Source organism: Bombina bombina, chromosome 2 (assembly GCF_027579735.1).
Source record: "Bombina bombina isolate aBomBom1 chromosome 2, aBomBom1.pri, whole genome shotgun sequence".
In the NCBI taxonomy this organism is placed as follows: domain Eukaryota; kingdom Metazoa; phylum Chordata; class Amphibia; order Anura; family Bombinatoridae; genus Bombina; species Bombina bombina.
Genome location: NC_069500.1, coordinates 566,038,805 through 566,057,202, shown reverse-complemented (window position 1 = coordinate 566,057,202; position 18,398 = coordinate 566,038,805). Strand labels below are relative to the sequence as shown.

At 39.3% G+C, this 18,398-nt stretch overlaps 1 protein-coding gene across 1 annotated transcript in view; it reads right to left on the bottom strand.

Annotated features, from left to right (window-relative positions):
* Positions 1 to 18,398, bottom strand: part of GOLM1 (golgi membrane protein 1) — a 429,996-nt gene that overhangs the window by 268,977 nt on the left and 142,621 nt on the right. The window contains exon 3 of the mRNA XM_053702432.1: positions 13,409 to 13,576. Within this exon, the coding sequence (XP_053558407.1) occupies positions 13,409 to 13,576 (168 nt within the window). The remainder of the gene's footprint in view (positions 1 to 13,408; positions 13,577 to 18,398) is intronic.

The window sequence follows — 18,398 nt, the reverse complement described above, 5'->3', positions numbered from 1 at the left end:
CAACCCGAAGGGAAGAGCCACAAACTGATAATAAGAAGGCAAACCTTAGAAACTGATGATGATCCTTGTGGATAGGAATAGGAAGGTAAGCATCCTTCAAGTCCATGGTAGTCATATATTGACCCTCCTGGATCATTGGTAAAATTGTTCGAAATGTCTCCATCTTGAATGATGGAACTCTGAGAAATTTGTTTAGACACTTGAGGTCTACGATGGGTCTAAAAGTTCCCTCTTTTTTGGGAACCACAAATAGGTTTGAGTAAAACCCCTGTCCCTGTTCCAATTTTGGAACTGGACAAATTACTCCCATGGTAAAAAGGTCTTTTACACAGCGTAAGAACGCCTCTCTTTTTATCTGGTTTGCAGATAATTTTGAAAGATGAAATCTCCCTCTTGGGAGAAAGTCCTTGAATTCTAATTGATAACCGTGGGTCACTATTTCTAGTGCCCAGGGGTCCTTAACATCTCTTGCCCAAGCCTGGGCAAAGAAAGAGAGTCTGCCTCCTACTAGATCCGGTCCCGGATCGGGGGCCGCCCCTTCATGCTGTCTTAGGAGCAGCAGCGGGCTTCTTGGATTATTTGCCCTTATTCCCGTTCTGGTTGAGTCTCAAGACTGACTTAGATTGGGTAAAATTCCCTTCCTGCTTTGTAGAAGAAGAGGAAACTGAGGGTCCTCCATTAAAGTTCCGAAAGGAGGGAAAATTATTTTGTTTACCCCTCATCTTAACAGACTTATCCTGAGGTAGGGCATGACCTTTACCTCCTGTAATGTCAGAAATGATTTCCTTCAATTCAGGCCCAAAAAGGGTCTTACCTTTAAAAGGAATAGCTAAAAGCTTAGTTTTTGATGAGACATCAGCAGACCAAGATTTGAGCCACAACGCTCTACGTGCTAGAATAGCAAATCCTGCATTCTTTGCCGCTAATTTAGCAATTTGAAAAGCGGCATCAGTAATAAAAGAATTAGCTAACTTGAGAGCCTTAATTCTATCTAAGATGTCATCTAATGGAGTCTCAACCTTAAGAGACTCTTCTAGAGCCTCAAACCAAAAAGCTGCTGAAGTAGTTACTGGAACAATGCAAGCCGTAGGTTGTAAAAGAAACCCCTGATTAACAAATAATTTCTTTAGTAGACCCTCTAATTTCTTATCCATAGGGTCTTTGAAAGCACAACTGTCCTCAATGGGTATATTTGTACGCTTAGCCAGGGTAGATATAGCTCCCTCTACCTTAGGGACCGTTTGCCATGAGTCCTGAATGGTATCTGAAATGGGAAACATTTTCTTAAAATTAGGAGGGGGAGAAAACGGTATACCTGGTCTATCCCATTCCTTTCTTATAATTTCCGAAATTCTCCTAGGAACCGGAAAAACATCAGTGTAAGTAGGTACTTCTAGATAGTTATCCATCTTACACAATTTCTCTGGTGGAATTACAATAGGGTCACAATCATCCAGAGTCGCTAAAACCTCCCTAAGTAACAGGCGGAGGTGTTCAAGCTTAAATTTAAAGGACATAGCGTCCGAATCTGTCTGAGGTAAAACATTCCCTGAATCTGAAATTTCGCTCTCAGACAGTAAATAGCTAATAAAGCATCAGAAGATTCAGTATTTACATTAATACCTGACCTACTGCGTTTACCCTGCAACACTGGTAATTTAGATAATACCTTAGTAAGGGTAGTTGACATAACTGCAGCCATCTCCTGCAGAGTAAAAGAACTAGACGCACTAGAAGTACTTGGCGTCGCTTGTGTGGGCGTTAAAAGTTGTGACACTTGGGGAGAATTGGATGGCATATCCTGATTCTCTTCAGACTAAGAATCATCCTTAGGCACACTTCCTTGACCTAATATATGGTCTTTACAATGTAAGGCTCTTTCAGTGCAAGAGTTACACAATGTTAGAGGGGGTTGCACAATAGCTTCTAAACACATAGAACAATGAGATTCCTCAATGTCAGACATGTTGAACAGACTAGTAATAACCACAAAAGTCGTTTAAACACTTATCTATTGCTTAATATAAACTTTTGAAAAAACGTGCACTGCGCCTTTAAGAAAAGAAAAAGTGAACAATTTTTTCAAAAATGCTCAAATAACGTTAAATTATCTCTAAATTTAACTTAAAATCGTTGGTTTATCCAAAAATTACTATACACAGTAGTAAGGGCAGAAATAAGGCTCTAAAGTACTTATATCAACAACTAGTCAATTTACAGTCAAAAATACCCTCTGCACCTCGCCACAGCTCTGCTGTGGTGCCTACCTGCCCCCAGGGTACATCGAAACAACTTTCCAACACTCCAGACCAGCTTGCACAGTCCAGGAGCCACTGGAGTTACTGCTTGCTGCTGCCTAGCCTGAAGGAAGTGTGCATCTTAGCGCGCGAAAATAAGCCCTGCCCCTTAAGGTCGATGCCAGAGTAGGCCCAAACACAACCGCATGGGGAAGCAGTTTTACCCTTCTTATAAAATAGTATTACTGCTTACCCCATTCCCATACAGGGAAATAATGCCAGCCAGTTCTGATACACCAAGTCTCCTCAGAAAAAAAGGCTGCACATACCTTAATGATGCGTGTAGCATGAAACCGGTCTCCACACTGAAGATGTCTCATGGTTACCTTCAGAAGTCTTGTGGGAACCAGCGTGGATCTTAGTTACAACTGCTAAGATCATCAACCTCAGGGCAGAAATCTTCTTCCATATCCCCCTGAGGAAAATAGTACTCACCGGTACCATTTAAAATAAAAAACTTCTTGATTGAAGAAACTAAAACTAACACCTCACTTTACCATGTCTTCCTAGTATAACACAGGCAAAGAGAATGACTGGGGGTGGAGGGGAAGGGAGGAGCTATATATACAGCTCTGCTGGGGTGCTCTTTGCCACTTCCTGTTAGTAGGAGGATAATATCCCACAAGTAAGGATGAAATCCGTGGACTCGTCGTATCTTGTAGAAGAAACAGTATTATGGGAGTTGTTAGGCCTACCACACTGTAAATAGTTCATATTGATTTCCTCAAACAGTCTGACAACATGACAACATTACCTGCAGAGAGTATCAAGCGTATAATCTCGGGTTCAAAAGTTCATCTGACTCCAGTGCTCTATAAGCTGGAAAAACCCATGCTGCTCCTGATAAGACAAGTACACATTCCCCTACACACACACACACACATATATATACTCAACTACAGTAGGGCATGAGAATTCAGTCATTCTACAAGCATCTTCTAAACTCCCTACTATATGCAGAGAGAAGTTAGGCGCAACCCAACAACTGCAGCTCTGCAAGCCTGCAGCTGCGTTTGATCTTTAAAGGACCAGTCAACACTGTAGATTTGCATAATCAATAAATGAATGATAAGAAGACAATGCAGTAGCACTTAGTCTGAACTTCAAATGAGTAGTAGATTTTTGTTAAATAAATTGCAAAGGTATGTCTATTTCCACTCCCCCTGTATCATGTAACAGCCATCAGCCAATCACACATGCATATATGTATATGCTGTGAATTCTTGCACATGCTCAGTAGGAATTGGTGACTCAAAAAGTGTAAATATAAAGACTGTGCACATTTTGTTAATGGAAGTAAATTGGAAAATTGTTTAAAATTGCATGCTGTATCTGAATCATGAGGTTTAATTTTGACTTGTGTGTCCCTTTAAGTGTTTGACCACTGGTCAAGGCATTTCCTTATTCACTGCTTCAGAGAGAACTGGAAGATACCTATTTCTAATTTAACAACAGCCCTAATATATAAAGGGCATAGAACTGTCGCCATTTGATCAGCAGGTTACATACTCACTGTTTCTGAGAGCTCAGTAAGAGACACTATTACTCCAGAACTGAGACCAAAAGTATCTTTGGCCTTTATGGTGGAGCATCGTACAATGGCATCCCAAGATCAATAATATTTGCTACATACTTCTTATGGCTCAAACTCCCTGTGTGGAGTCGGATGTTGATTCACTGTTTTTCGCCTGCTTTTAATAAGTTTGAAATAAATTCTTGTTTTTACTTTTTGATGTGGTTCGATTGCCCTGGATTTCTTTTTTTTTCTTTCTAATATTTGCTCCATGTTTATGATAATGGTTCAGCTGTCTATGTACTTGCAAAAGATGGGCTGTAAGAGGCAGTTAAAGGGACACTGAATCCAAATTTTTTTCTTTTGTAATTCGGAAAGAGCATGCAATTTTAAGCAACTTTGTAATTTGCTCCTATTATCAATGTTTCTTCATTCTCTTGCTATCTTTATTTGAAAAAGAAGGCATCTAAGCTTTTTTTGGTTTCAGTACTCTGGACAGCATTTTTTTATTGGTAGATGAATTTATCCACCAATCAGCAAGGACAATCCAGGTTGTTCACCAAAAATGGGCCATCATCTAAACTTACATTCATGCATTTCAAATAAAGATACCAAGAGAATGAAGAAAATTTGATAATAGGAGTAAATTAGAAGGTTGCTTAAAATTTCATGCTTAATCTGAATCACGAAAGAAAAAATTTGGGTACAGTGTCCCTTTAAGACTGAGGTCTTGTTATTCACACTACAAGCTGTTTACATGCCAGTGTTTCATATAATATTCATTCAGTATTCTACTCACTACAGTTCTTGGTATATGATTCAAATATCTCTCTGGTTATCTTTCCCTATACAATCATACATGTTTAAGTATTTATTGTTGTAATTTCTCTTTATGTTGCTGACATTCCTGCTTTTAGTATTATGTATACGGAATGTAATACTATGTGGTTTGTATTGCAAAGCTTTTGTTCCTTAAAGTGTAGCTTTGTGAATGATTAGTCTCAGAATCTATTACTTCCTGAGCCGTAACAAACAGTACAAATTCTGCACACTATCCTGACATACGTTTTCTATATCAGAGTATCCTACACACTGCCCTAGATTATTTTTCATGCATGATCATCTGAAATATGACACGCATTTACACCCTTTATATAGTTAGTACTTTTATAGGACTGTCTTATGAAAATAGGTATGCACAATCCTTGCTTTCATTACTTGTTGAGCCAAATCTAAAAAGGGCTTTATGACACATGGGAGTGGCATAGACTGTAAGTCCTGGCTTATTTATCTGCAAGTGCATACACTGAATATGACAATACCTAACTGCCCTCCTGACAAAGGTATAGGGGGAAATGTAGTCTAGATTTAAATCTGTTTATTACTACCCTGGCTAGATTTCTACATTTGTTGAGTTTAAATTTGACAACCTATTTTACCACACCGATTCATTCTTTGGTTCATATTTAGTTTTGTTGTTTTGATTTTAGTTCATTATAATTGAAGTTGAGGAACTGGGATGTTCCTAAACTAGTGGGATATCACTGTAAATTTGATGCTAGCAAAAGAACAGCACCTACTCATGATCCCAGATTTGTGCTTGATACAGATTTCTCTTTATAATTTGTGTGAGTTACCAATTCTTGTAAACATTTAGCTGTAACTTCTACAAATGCTGTAACTTTCATTGATTCCCAATTGATTTTTTCGTATTGTGGTCAGGACAATGTACTTTTTATGCTCATGCTCTCATTTAATATGCCTGTGATGTATCTGTGTTTCTTCAATAAAAAAAGATTCACCCCCTAAAAAAACAACAAAACACACAAAATAAAGCAGGGCAGACAGGGCCGGATTTACATCTCAGGTGCCTGTAGGCACAAAAACCTCAGAGTGTGTATGCGTGTGAGAGAGCATGTGTGTGTATGTATGTGTGAGAGTGTGTATGCGTGTGAGAGAGCATGTGTGTGTATGTATTTGTGAGAGTGTGTATGTGTGTGAGAGAGCATGTGTATGTATGTGTGAGAGTGTGTATGTATGTGTGAGAGTGTGTATGTATGTGTGAGAGAGCATGTGTGTGTATGTATTTGTGAGAGTGTGTATGTGTGTGTGAGAGCATGTGTATGTATGTGTGAGAGTGTGTATGTGTGTGTGAGAGTGTGTATGTGTGTGAGTGTGTGTGTGTGTGAGAGTATGAGTGTGTGTGTGTATGTGTGAGAGTGTGTGTGTATGTGTGTGAGAGCATGTGTATGTATGTGTGAGAGTGTGTATGTGTGTGTGAGAGTGTGTATGTGTGTGAGTGTGTGTGTGTGTGTGCATGTGTGAGAGTATGAGCGTGTGTGTGTATGTGTGAGTGTGTGTGTATGTGTGAGAGTTTGTATGTGTGTGAGAGAGCATGTGTGTGTATGTATGAGAGTGTGTATGTGTGTGAGAGAGCATGTGTATGTATGTATGAAAGTGTGTATGTGTGTGTGAGAGTGTGTATGTGTGTGAGTGTGTGTGTGTGTGTGCATGTGTGAGAGTATGAGTGTGTGTGTGTATGTGTGAGAGTGTGTGTGTATGTGTGAGAGTTTGTATGTGTGTGAGAGAGCATGTGTGTGTATGTATGAGAGTGTGTATGTGTGTGAGAGAGCATGTGTATGTATGTATGAAAGTGTGTATGTGTGTGAGAGAGCATGTGTATGTGTGTGAGAGAGCATGTGTATGTATGTGTGAGAGTGTGTATGTATGTGTGAGAGTGTGTGAGTATATGTGTGAGAGTATGAGTGTGTGTGTGTATGTGTGAGAGTGTGTGTGTATGTGTGAGAGTGTGTATGTGTGTGAGAGAGCATGTGTGTGTATGTATGTGTAAGAGTGTGTATGTGTGTGAGAGAGCATGTGTATGGATGTGTGAGAGTGTGTATGTATGTGTGAGAGTGTGTATGTGTGTGTGCATGTGTGAGAGTATGAGTATGTATGCGTGAGTGTATGCGTGAGAGTGTATGTATGTGTGTGAAAGTGTGCATGTGTGTGAAAATGTGTGAGTCTGTATGTGTGTGTGTGAGAGTGTGTGTATCTATGTGTGAAAGTGTGTATGTATGTGTGAGAAAGTGTATGTGTTAGAGTGTGTGTATGGTTTAGAAAAAAGAAAACAAAATACAAAACAATACAAGTCAAAACATTACTTAAATGGACTTTAAACACCTTACAAGACTTTTTGCTGCCTTGCCATTAATTAAAATACTAGGGCCTAGATTTGGAGTTTTGTCGGTAAAGACACGCGTAGCTAACGCCGGCTTTTTTCTGGCCGCACCATAAAAATAACTCTGGTATTGAGAGTCCACATAAAGGCTGCGTTAGGCTCCAAAAAAGGAGCGTAGAGCATATTTAACGCAGCTTCAACTCTCGATACCAGAGTTGCTTACGCAAGCGGCCAGCCTCAAAAACGTGCCCGTGCACGATTCCCCCATAGGAAACAATGGGGCTGTTTGAGCTGAAAAAAAAACCTAACACCTGCAAAAATGCCGCGTTCAGCTCCTAACGCAGCCCCATTGTTTCCTATGGGGAAACACTTCCTACGTCTGCACCTAACACCCTAACATGTACCCCGAGTCTAAACACCCCTAACCTTACACTTATTAACCCCTAATCTGCCGCCCCCGCTATCGCTGACCCCTGCATATTATTATTAACCCCTAATCTGCCGCTCCGTAAACCGCCGCTACTTACATTATCCCTATGTACCCCTAATCTGCTGCCCTAACATCGCCGACCCCTATATTATATTTATTAACCCCTAATCTGCCCCCCACAACGTCGCCTCCACCTGCCTACACTTATTAACCCCTAATCTGCCGACCGGACCTGAGCGCTACTATAATAAAGTTATTAACCCCTAATCCGCCTCACTAACCCTATAATAAATAGTATTAACCCCTAATCTGCCCTCCCTAACATCGCCGACACCTAACTTCAATTATTAACCCCTAATCTGCCGACTGGAGCTCACCGCTATTCTAATAAATGTATTAACCCCTAAAGCTAAGTCTAACCCTAACACTAACACCCCCCTAAGTTAAATATAATTTACATCTAACGAAATTAATTATCTCTTATTAAATAAATTATTCCTATTTAAAGATAAATACTTACCTGTAAAATAAATCCTAATATAGCTACAATATAAATTATAATTATATTATAGCTATTTTAGGATTAATATTTATTTGACAGGCAACTTTGTAATTATTTTAACCAGGTACAATAGCTATTAAATAGTTAATAACTATTTAATAGCTACCTAGTTAAAATAATTACAAAATTACCTGTAAAATAAATCCTAACCTAAGTTACAATTAAACCTAACACTATACTATCATTAAATTAATTATATAAACTACCTACAATTACCTACAATTAACCTAACACTACACTATCAATAAATTAATTAAATACAATTCCTACAAATAAATACAATTAAATAAACTAGCTAAAGTACAAAAAATAAAAAAGAACTAAGTTACAAAAAATAAAAAAATATTTACAAACATAAGAAAAATATTACAACAATTTTAAACTAATTACACCTACTCTAAGCCCCCTAATAAAATAACAAAGACCCCCAAAATAAAAAATGCCCTACCCTATTCTAAATTACTAAAGTTCAAAGCTCTTTTACCTTACCAGCCCTGAACAGGGCCCTTTGCGGGGCATGCCCCAAAGAATTCAGCTCTTTTGCCTGTAAAAAAAAACATACAATACCCCCCCCAACATTACAACCCACCACCCACATACCCCATATCTAACCCAAACCCCCCTTAAATAAACCTAACACTAAGCCCCTGAAGATCTTCCTACCTTATCTTCACCATAGCAGGTTCACCGATCCATCCTGAAGAGCTCCTCCGATGTCCTGATCCAAGCCCAAGTGGGGGGCTGAAGAGGTCCATGATCCGGCTGAAGTCTTCATCCAAGCGGGAGCTGAAGAGGTCCATGATCCGGATGAAGTCTTCATCCAAGCGGGAGCTGAAGAGGTCCATGATCCGGATGAAGTCTTCTATCAACGGCATCTTCAATCTTCTTTCTTCCGGATCCATCTTGCAGACCTCCGACGCGGAACATCCTCTTCTCCCGACGCCTACTAGCCGAATGACGGTTCCTTTAAGGGACGTCATCCAAGATGGCGTCCCTCGAATTCCGATTGGCTGATAGGATTCTATCAGCCAATTGGAATTAAGGTAGGAATATTCTGATTTGCTGATGGAATCAGCCAATCAGAATCAAGTTCAATCCGATTGGCTGATCCAATCAGCCAATCAGATTGAGCTCGCATTCTATTGGCTGTTCCGATCAGCCAATAGAATGCAAGCTCAATCTGATTGGCTGATTGGATCAGCCAATCGGATTGAACTTGATTCTGATTGGCTGATTCCATCAGCCAATCAGAATATTCCTACCTTAATTCCGATTGGCTGATAAAATCCTATCAGCCAATCGGAATTCGAGGGACGCCATCTTGGATGACATCCCTTAAAGGAACCGTCATTCGGCTAGTAGGCGTCGGGAGAAGAGGATGTTCCGCGTCGGAGGTCTGCAAGATGGATCCGGAAGAAAGAAGATTGAAGATGCCGTTGATAGAAGACTTCATCCGGATCATGGACCTCTTCAGCTCCCGCTTGGATGAAGACTTCATCCGGATCATGGACCTCTTCAGCTCCCGCTTGGATGAAGACTTCATCCGGATCATGGACCTCTTCAGCTCCCGCTTGGATGAAGACTTCAGCCGGATCATGGACCTCTTCAGCCCCCCGCTTGGGCTTGGATCAGGACATCGGAGGAGCTCTTCAGGACGGATCGGTGAACCTGGTATGGTGAAGATAAGGTAGGAAGATCTTCAGGGGCTTAGTGTTAGGTTTATTTAAGGGGGGTTTGGGTTAGATTAGGGGTATGTGGGTGGTGGATTGTAATGTCGGGGGGGGGGGGGTATTGTATGTTTTTTTTTACAGGCAAAAGAGCTGAATTCTTTGGGGCATGCCCCGCAAAGGGCCCTGTTCAGGGCTGGTAAGGTAAAAGAGCTTTGAACTTTAGTAATTTAGTATAGGGTAGAGCATTTTTTATTTTGGGGGTCTTTGTTATTTTATTAGGGGGCTTAGAGTAGGTGTAATTAGTTTAAAATTGTTGTAATATTTTTCTTATGTTTGTAAATATTTTTTTATTTTTTGTAACTTAGTTCTTTTTTATATTTTGTACTTTAGCTAGTTTATTTAATTGTATTTATTTGTAGGAATTGTATTTAATTAATTTATTGATAGTGTAGTGTTAGGTTAATTGTAGGTAGTTTATTTATTTAATTAATTTAATGATAGTATAGTGTTAGGTTTAATTGTAACTTAGGTTAGGATTTATTTTACAGGTAATTTTGTAATTATTTTAACTAGGTAGCTATTAAATAGTTATTAACTATTTAATAGCTATTGTACCTGGTTAAAATAATTACAAAGTTGCCTGTCAAATAAATATTAATCCTAAAATAGCTATAATATAATTATAATTTATATTGTAGCTATATTAGGATTTATTTTACAGGTAAGTATTTATCTTTAAATAGGAATAATTTATTTAATAAGAGATAATTAATTTCGTTAGATGTAAATTATATTTAACTTAGGGGGGTGTTAGTGTTAGGGTTAGACTTAGCTTTAGGGGTTAATACATTTATTAGAATAGCGGTGAGGTCCGGTCGGCAGATTAGGGGTTAATAAGTGTAGGCAGGTGGAGGCGACGTTGTGGGGGGCAGATTAGGGGTTAATAAATATAATATAGGGGTCGGCGGTGTTAGGGGCAGCAGATTAGGGGTACATAAGGATAACGTCGGTGGCTGCGCTTTGCGGTCGGCAGATTAGGGGTTAATAAATGTAGGTAGGTGGAGGAGACGTTGTGGGGGGCAGGTTAGGGGTTAATAAATATAATACAGGGGTCGGCGGTGTTAGGGGCAGCAGATTAGGGGTACATAAGTATAACGTAGGTGGCGGTCGGCAGATTAGGGGTTAAAAAAATTTAATCGAGTTGCGGCGATGTGGGGGGACCTCGGTTTAGGGGTACATAGGTAGTTTATGGGTGTTAGTGTACTTTAGAGCACAGTAGTTAAGAGCTTTATAAACCGGCGTTAGCCCAGAAAGCTCTTAACTACTGACTTTTTTCCTGCGGCTGGAGTTTTGTCGTTAGATGTCTAACGTTTACTTCAGACACGACTCTAAATACCGGAGTTAGAAAAATCCCATTGAAAAGATAGGATACGCAATTTACGTAAGGGGATCTGCGGTATGGAAAAGTCGCGGCTGAAAAGTGAGCGTTAGACCCTATTTTGAGTGACTCCAAATACCGGAGTTAGCCTAAAACCAGCGTTAGGAGCCTCTAACGCTGGTTTTCACGGCTAACGCCAAACTCCAAATCTAGGCCTAGGTGATTCTAAACACCTTTTAAATGCATCAACATCTTGTTCAATGCAATTGTTTTTCAGTAGCCAATCTCTACCACCACTTGCCTTATGTTGAGGAGCCACAGTCATTATGTTAGTATAAACTGCATTGTTTTGCACTAGAAAGCCCAGTTAGGCTTAATAAATCTGCAGTGTGTATTATCAGTTCTGAGAATTGGAAAACTCACAATGTCATGAAAAGGGTGCAAAATAAATAATGAGCATTTAAAGGGACAGTCTACACCAGAATTGTTGTTTAAAAAGATAGATAATCCCTTTATTACCCATTCCCCAGTTTTGCATAACCAACACAGTTATATTAATATACTTTTTACCTCTGTGACTACCTTGCATCTAAGCCTCTGCAAACTGACCCCTTATATAAGTTCTTTGACAGACTTGCATTTTAGCCAATCAGTGCTTACTCCTAGGTAACTTCACGTGCATGAGCTCAATGTTATCTATATGAAACATATGAACTAACGCCCTCTAGTGGTGAAAAACTGTCAAAACGCTTTCAGATTAGAGGCGGCCTTCATGGTCTAAGAAATTAGCATATGAACCTCCCTAGGTTTAGCTTTCAACTAAGAATACCAAAAGAACAAAGAAAAATTGGTGATACAAGTAAATTGGAAAGTTGTTTAAAAATACATGCCCTATTTGAATCATGAACGTTTATTTTGGACTTGACTGTCCCTTTAATACAAAGTTGTTTTACTAGTATTAAAATCTCAAGATCTGTACTGTTCCTTTAATAATACAAAATACAATACATTATATAGTCAATGTCTTTCTTGCAGCTGCTATACCACTTACAGTAAAAAGTAACTGTGAAAATAGTGCATAAGTTTTATATTTAATAACATGAAAAACTATATTATTGTAACAAATGTAAATCATATCTAGAGTTCAGATTGCATATGCAGCATTTCATCTTAGAATCTTTTTGCTGTAATTGCCACATTCACTCTAGCTTAAAGGGATTAAAGGGTCAAAAATTAAATGTGCATGCGTACATTTCAAATGGAAATAGAAGAATTTTTGCAATATAAAAAACCTTGTCTAGTAAAACTTATTGTTGTTTTTCAGTAACATAAGCACATATCATGTAATGCCCCGTGAACCAGTATTAAACACATCACACTTTCTCAGAGAGTCAGTGGTGGCTTGTTTAACACAAATTTAAGTGATAGTATAGTTAGTGTTCTTTAACGATATACTGTATATGTAATCACTCAGTGTGCATAAATATTTCTATATGTGTACCTACTGCGCATGCACTTGTATATGTCACCCCATTAATGAGGAACACAGGACTACATTTTCTTAACCGTCAAAATTGGCTACCTAACTATGGACGCATGCTTCCAATTACGTAATTGCATTCTACATATTCTTTTGAAACACTTGGAGTGCGTTTACATAATTGTGCGCATGCACACATAGAGGTAGCAAATCTCAATGAGGTGACAAATTTCAACAAAACACCCGCCCACTTGGAAGCACACTTTTTGTTCTAGCAGTGACATTTTCACAGCTCATCCAACCCTCTTGTCAACCATACAGCTAGCACAGAGCCAGGCCTTTTGTGATAATGCGACGATCGGTATGGTTGTCAAGAAGATTGGATGAGCGGTGAAAACGTCACTGCTCGAAAAAAAAAGTGTTTTTCCAACTGGGCCAGTAGTGGTGAAGGTAAGGAATCCTAACATCGGAACGGATTTAACCATTTCAGGTCTCAATAAAGTTTAATTGAAAGGCACACATATACTGTATATATTTATGCACACTGATTACATATATCACTCAGGAACACTAACTTTACCATTGGTTTATTTCTTCACAGACACAAAACACACCCCATCAGCTCTCTGAGCTTGAATACTGGTGTCCGGCCCCCATAGCATATGTACGTATACTGCTGAAAAACACTACTAACTTCTACTAGAACCATTTTTGCTTATGGAAGTATAATACAAAAATGCTTTTATTTCAAATTAAAATGCACCAATGCATATGAAAATTTTGACCTTTCTATCCCCTCAATAAAGTTGGAGATTTAGAAAAGAAAACTAAGCAAAACACGCTCAAATGCTGCACAAACTGAGCAAATGTGAATTATCACTTGGCTGTTGCTCTCACCTTTTCGTTGTAATATGTCTGCTTCTGAGAGTCGTGCATAGATTTGATAGTATCAAGTTGCTCCATTTGCTTTTTTAGATTTTCTTCAAACTGATTTTTTTTCAGTTCAACTGCTCCTCTTTCTGCAGCTGCCCGGCGCATTTTTCCTTCAATTTCCACAATACGGTTCTAGCAGGAGGGAACAACAAATATATTTTCCAGATGCTCCTGACAAATAGTTTTTATGATTTAAAATAAAGAAGTACTGCTTTATGCTGTAAATATTAGAGAATTGTGATACAAAAGTAATACAAATGGTTTAAACAAAAGGCTAACTAAATCCATTTTTTTAGAACATTTAAAATGTTTCTAAAGATCGTTTACACAAATTGCTTGTAGAGCAAAAATAGAAACATAGGCCCAGATTATGAGTTTTGCGTTAGAGGCTATCCTGTGCTATTGAGCAGTTTTCCCTCACCGCTCACTTCCCTACTGGTATTACGAGTTTATCTAAACCCGTCGTTAAAAGATAAGAAGTGAGCGTTGAGCAAAATTTTGCTCATTACCGCACTCAAATACCAAAGGTGCTTAAGTCAGCGGTGAGCTGGTCGCACGTGCTCGTGCACGATTTCCCCTTAGGGATCAACAGGGAGAGCCGGCTGAAAAAAAGTCTAACACCTGCAAAAAAAGCAACATAAAACTCAGTAACGCAGCCCCTATGATTCCTATGGGGAAATAAAATTTATGTCTACACCTAACACCCTAACATGAACCCAGAGTCTAAACACCCCTAATCTTACACTTATTAACCCTAATCTGCCACCCCCGACATCGCTGACACCTGCATATATTTTTAACCCCCAATCTGCTGCTCTGGACACCGCCGCTACCTACATTATACTTATGAACCCCTAATCTGCTGCCACCAACATCTCTGACACCTACATTATATTTATTAACCCCTAATCTGCCGACCCCAATGTCGCCGCAACCTGCCTACACTTTTTAACCCCTAATCTGCCGCCCCCAACGTCGCCGCCACTATAATAAACATATTAACCCCATAAACCGCCACACTCCCGCCTCGCAAACATTAGTTAAATATTATTAACCCCTAATCTGCCGTCCCTAACATCGCCGCCACCTACCTACATTTATTAACCCCTAATCTGCCGCCCCCAACGTCACCGCCACTATATTAAAGTTATGAACCTCTAAACCTAAGTCTAACCCTAACCCTAACACCCCGTAACTTAAATATAATTTAACCCTTTGAGTGCTAATGACGGCTCTGAGCCGTCACAGAGTTTCTCACTCTGGTGCTAATGACGGCTCAGAGCCATCACTAGCACTCTCCCACCTTGAGGGAGATCTGGGGGCTCCTAACTACTCCTACCCCGTCGATCGTGCCTGTAGAGTGACAGGCATCGCCAGGGCTTCACGTGATGCGTGGTGACGTCACGCGCAATAACGTGATGACGTCACCGCGCAACTTTATTTATACTTAACAATGTTAAGTATAGGAGGAGGGGACATGCTGCTTAAAAGCCAGTATCTCAGGCATCTAAGCAGCTACAGACCCCCAATACCCACTGTTGGAAAGGTAATCACCTAACCTTTCCAACAGTGTAAGTCTTGGGGGTCTGTAAAAAAAAAAAAAAAAAGTAAGATTTAGAGTTTTGTCGGTAAACCCGCGTAGCTAACGCTCCTTTTTTTTCCCCCGCACCTTTTAAACAACGCTGGTATTGAGAGTTCTCTGAAGGGCTGCGTTAGGCTCCAAAAAGGGAGCGTAAAGGCATATTTACCGCCACTTCAACTCTCAATACCAGCGTTGCTTACGGTAGCGGCTAGCTGGAGAAACGTGCTTGTGCACTATTCCCCCATAGGAAACAATGGGGAAGTTTGGGCTGCAAAAAAACAGCGTTAAGGTCCCAACGCAGCCCGATTGTTTCCTATGGGGAAACACTTTCTAAGTCTGCACCTAACACCCTAACATGAACCCCGAGTCTAAACACCCCTAACCTTACACTTATTAACCTCTAATCTGCCGCCCCCGCTATCGCCGACACCTGCATTATACTATTAACCCCTAATCTTCCGCTCCGGACACCGCCGCAACCTACATTATACCTATGTACCCCTAATCTGCTGCCCCTAACATCGCCGACACCTACATAATATTTATTAACCCCTAATCTCCCCCCCAACGTCGCCGCTACCTTACCTAACTTATTAACCCCTAATCTGCCCTCCCTAACATCACCTACACCTAATTTCAAGTATTAACCCATAATCTGCCGACCGGACCTCGCCGCTACTCTAATAAATGTATTAACCCCTAAAGCCAAGTCTAACCCTAACCCCAGGGCCGGATTTGCCATTAGGCACAGTAGGCATGTGCCTACAGGCGCATTGCAGCAGGGGCGCCACAAGAGTCAGTGTATTTATTTATTTATTTATTTTTTTTTAAATACTGTATATATTTTTTTAAATTTTATTTCAGTAAAATAAATGTGCCGCTGCGCTGGCAAAACAATCTATTGATCCGGTGTGCTGGGGCCGGGTGGGAGGAACAGGGGCCTCATGTGACTTGAGTGACAGTCTACACTGCAAACTTCTGTCTCCCTCTTGGCTGCCGCTCCCGGGTCGCCCTGACACTCACTCATCACTTCCTAGTCCAATCACTCCCAGCTTCCTGTCTCATTGCACGCAGCCGCACGCGCGGGAATAGTGAGACAGGAGACTGTGAGAGAGGGAAGCAGCAGCTTGCTTGGGGACTCGGGAGGCCAGAGTCTGAGGGCGCCGCAGCAAGAAGTAGTTAGGTTAGGCGACTGGCAGCACTCACTACAGTCGGCAGGCAGCAGCAAGGCAGGATAGGACTAGCTAGCCTGGTTGGTCACTGCACAGACTGTCCAGTCCCACTCCACAGAGGTAGCTGAGCTTTCTTCTAGTGTGCTAATGTTATTGTTCATTGTAGCACAATTTACACAGCATTTCACATAATGAGTTAACTAGATAACAGGCTGGGTTTAGGTTAATAAGTTTAAACAAGAGGTAAGGCTTGCAGCATGAGATCAGGAAACTCTTTTTAACCAGTCCAGGCACACACACAGTCAGTGGAGGCAGAAATCTCTGTGACAACTTCAACGCAAGTAAGTGCACAAGTATATTATTGCTGTTGTTGTAGTGCAGATAGTGTACTGGCATTAGATCAGGGTAGCCATGAGATCATATACATTATGTACAGCTGCACTTCTCTTGGTCATTTAATACAATATGATTACTGCTCATTACATTGTGTTCTTCTTGTTACTGATGCAGTATGGGTCACTTTTTCAAGTGAGTTCCCAAAAAGGAAGACTGTGCAGAATAGACTGTAGATCTCTAATGTTGATCAATAGCATATCACAGGATTTGTTGTGTGATTTCTCATTTACCATGAAAGTATTTAAATGTGTTTTGTAGATATTGCTCCAATAAAAAACATATTTTTTTAATGAATAATAAGAATTTTAGGAAATACAAAAGACAGCATATAGATCATACTGACAATTTCCATCCATTTTTGATAACGGTTTTCAATTGTATGGCCATTTGAGTTAAGTTAAAGGGACATAAACCCAAAATTATTCTTTCATGATTCAGATAGAGAATACAATTGAAAACAACTTTCCAATTTATTCTACTATTATCTAATGTGCTTCATTCTCTTGAGATCCTTTGTTGAAAAGCATATCTAGATAGCCTTAGTAGCTGCTGATTAGTGGCTGCACATATATGCCTCATGTGATTGGCTCAACCCTGTGCATTGCTATTTCTCCAGCAAAGAATATCTAAAGAATGAAGCAAATTAGATAAAATAAGTAAATGGGAATGTTGTTTAAAATTGTATTCTCTATCTGAATCTTGAAAGATTTTTTGGGGGTTTAATGTCCCTTTAAGTGTGTATTGATTATTGGTGTAGCTTCCATTACAACAAATATTGTATAATAGGTGTGTGTGTTAGTTTGTGTATCTCCATAAAAGGGCATGTGGTTTAAATTGTATTGCAATTTCTTTTTAATTTACTCTAAAAGATTGCTTTTGCTGCCTATTTTTTTGGACAAATTGATTTTAAAATTGAAAGTCAGCTTTATTAAAGTACTTGTTGAATCAGATAAGCTGATCTAATGTATTGGCTTTAATGATTTAAATCTAATATTTATTTTTAGTTGTCCTAAATAATAATTAAAAAAAATCCTCATTTTTTTCACTTTTTTTTTGGGGGGGGGCGCTTCAGATTTTTGTGCCTACAGGCACCTGAGATGTAAATCCGGCCCTGCCTAACCCTAACACTTCCCTAAATTAAATATAATTTTATTCTAACGAAATAAATTAACTCTCATTAAATAAAGTATTTCTATTTAACGATAAATACTTACCTGTAAAATAAACCCTAATATAGCTACAATATAACGAATAATTATATTGTAGCTATTTTAGAATTTATATTTATTTTACAGGCAACTTTGTATTTATTTTAACTAGGTACAATAGCTATTAAATAGTTATTTACTATTTAATAGCTACCTAGTTAAAATAATTACAAAATTACCTGTAAAATAAATCCTAACCTAAGTTACAATTAAACCTAACACTACACTATCAATAAATAAATTAAATCAATTAACTACAAGTACCTACAATTAAATAAACTAAACTAAATTAAAAAAACAAACACTAAATTACAAAAAATAAAAAAAGATTACAAGAATTTTAAGCTAATTACACCTACTCTAAGCCCCCTAATAAAATAACAAAGCCCCCCAAAATAAAAAAATTCCCTACCCTAATCTACATTAAAAAAGTTAACAGCTCTATTACCTTACCAGCCCTTAAAAGGGCTTTTTGCGGGGCATGCCCCAAAGAAATCAGCTCTTTTGCCTGTAAAAAACACACAATACCAACATTACAACCCACCCCAACATTACAACGCACCACCCACATACCCCTACTCTAACCCAAACCCCCC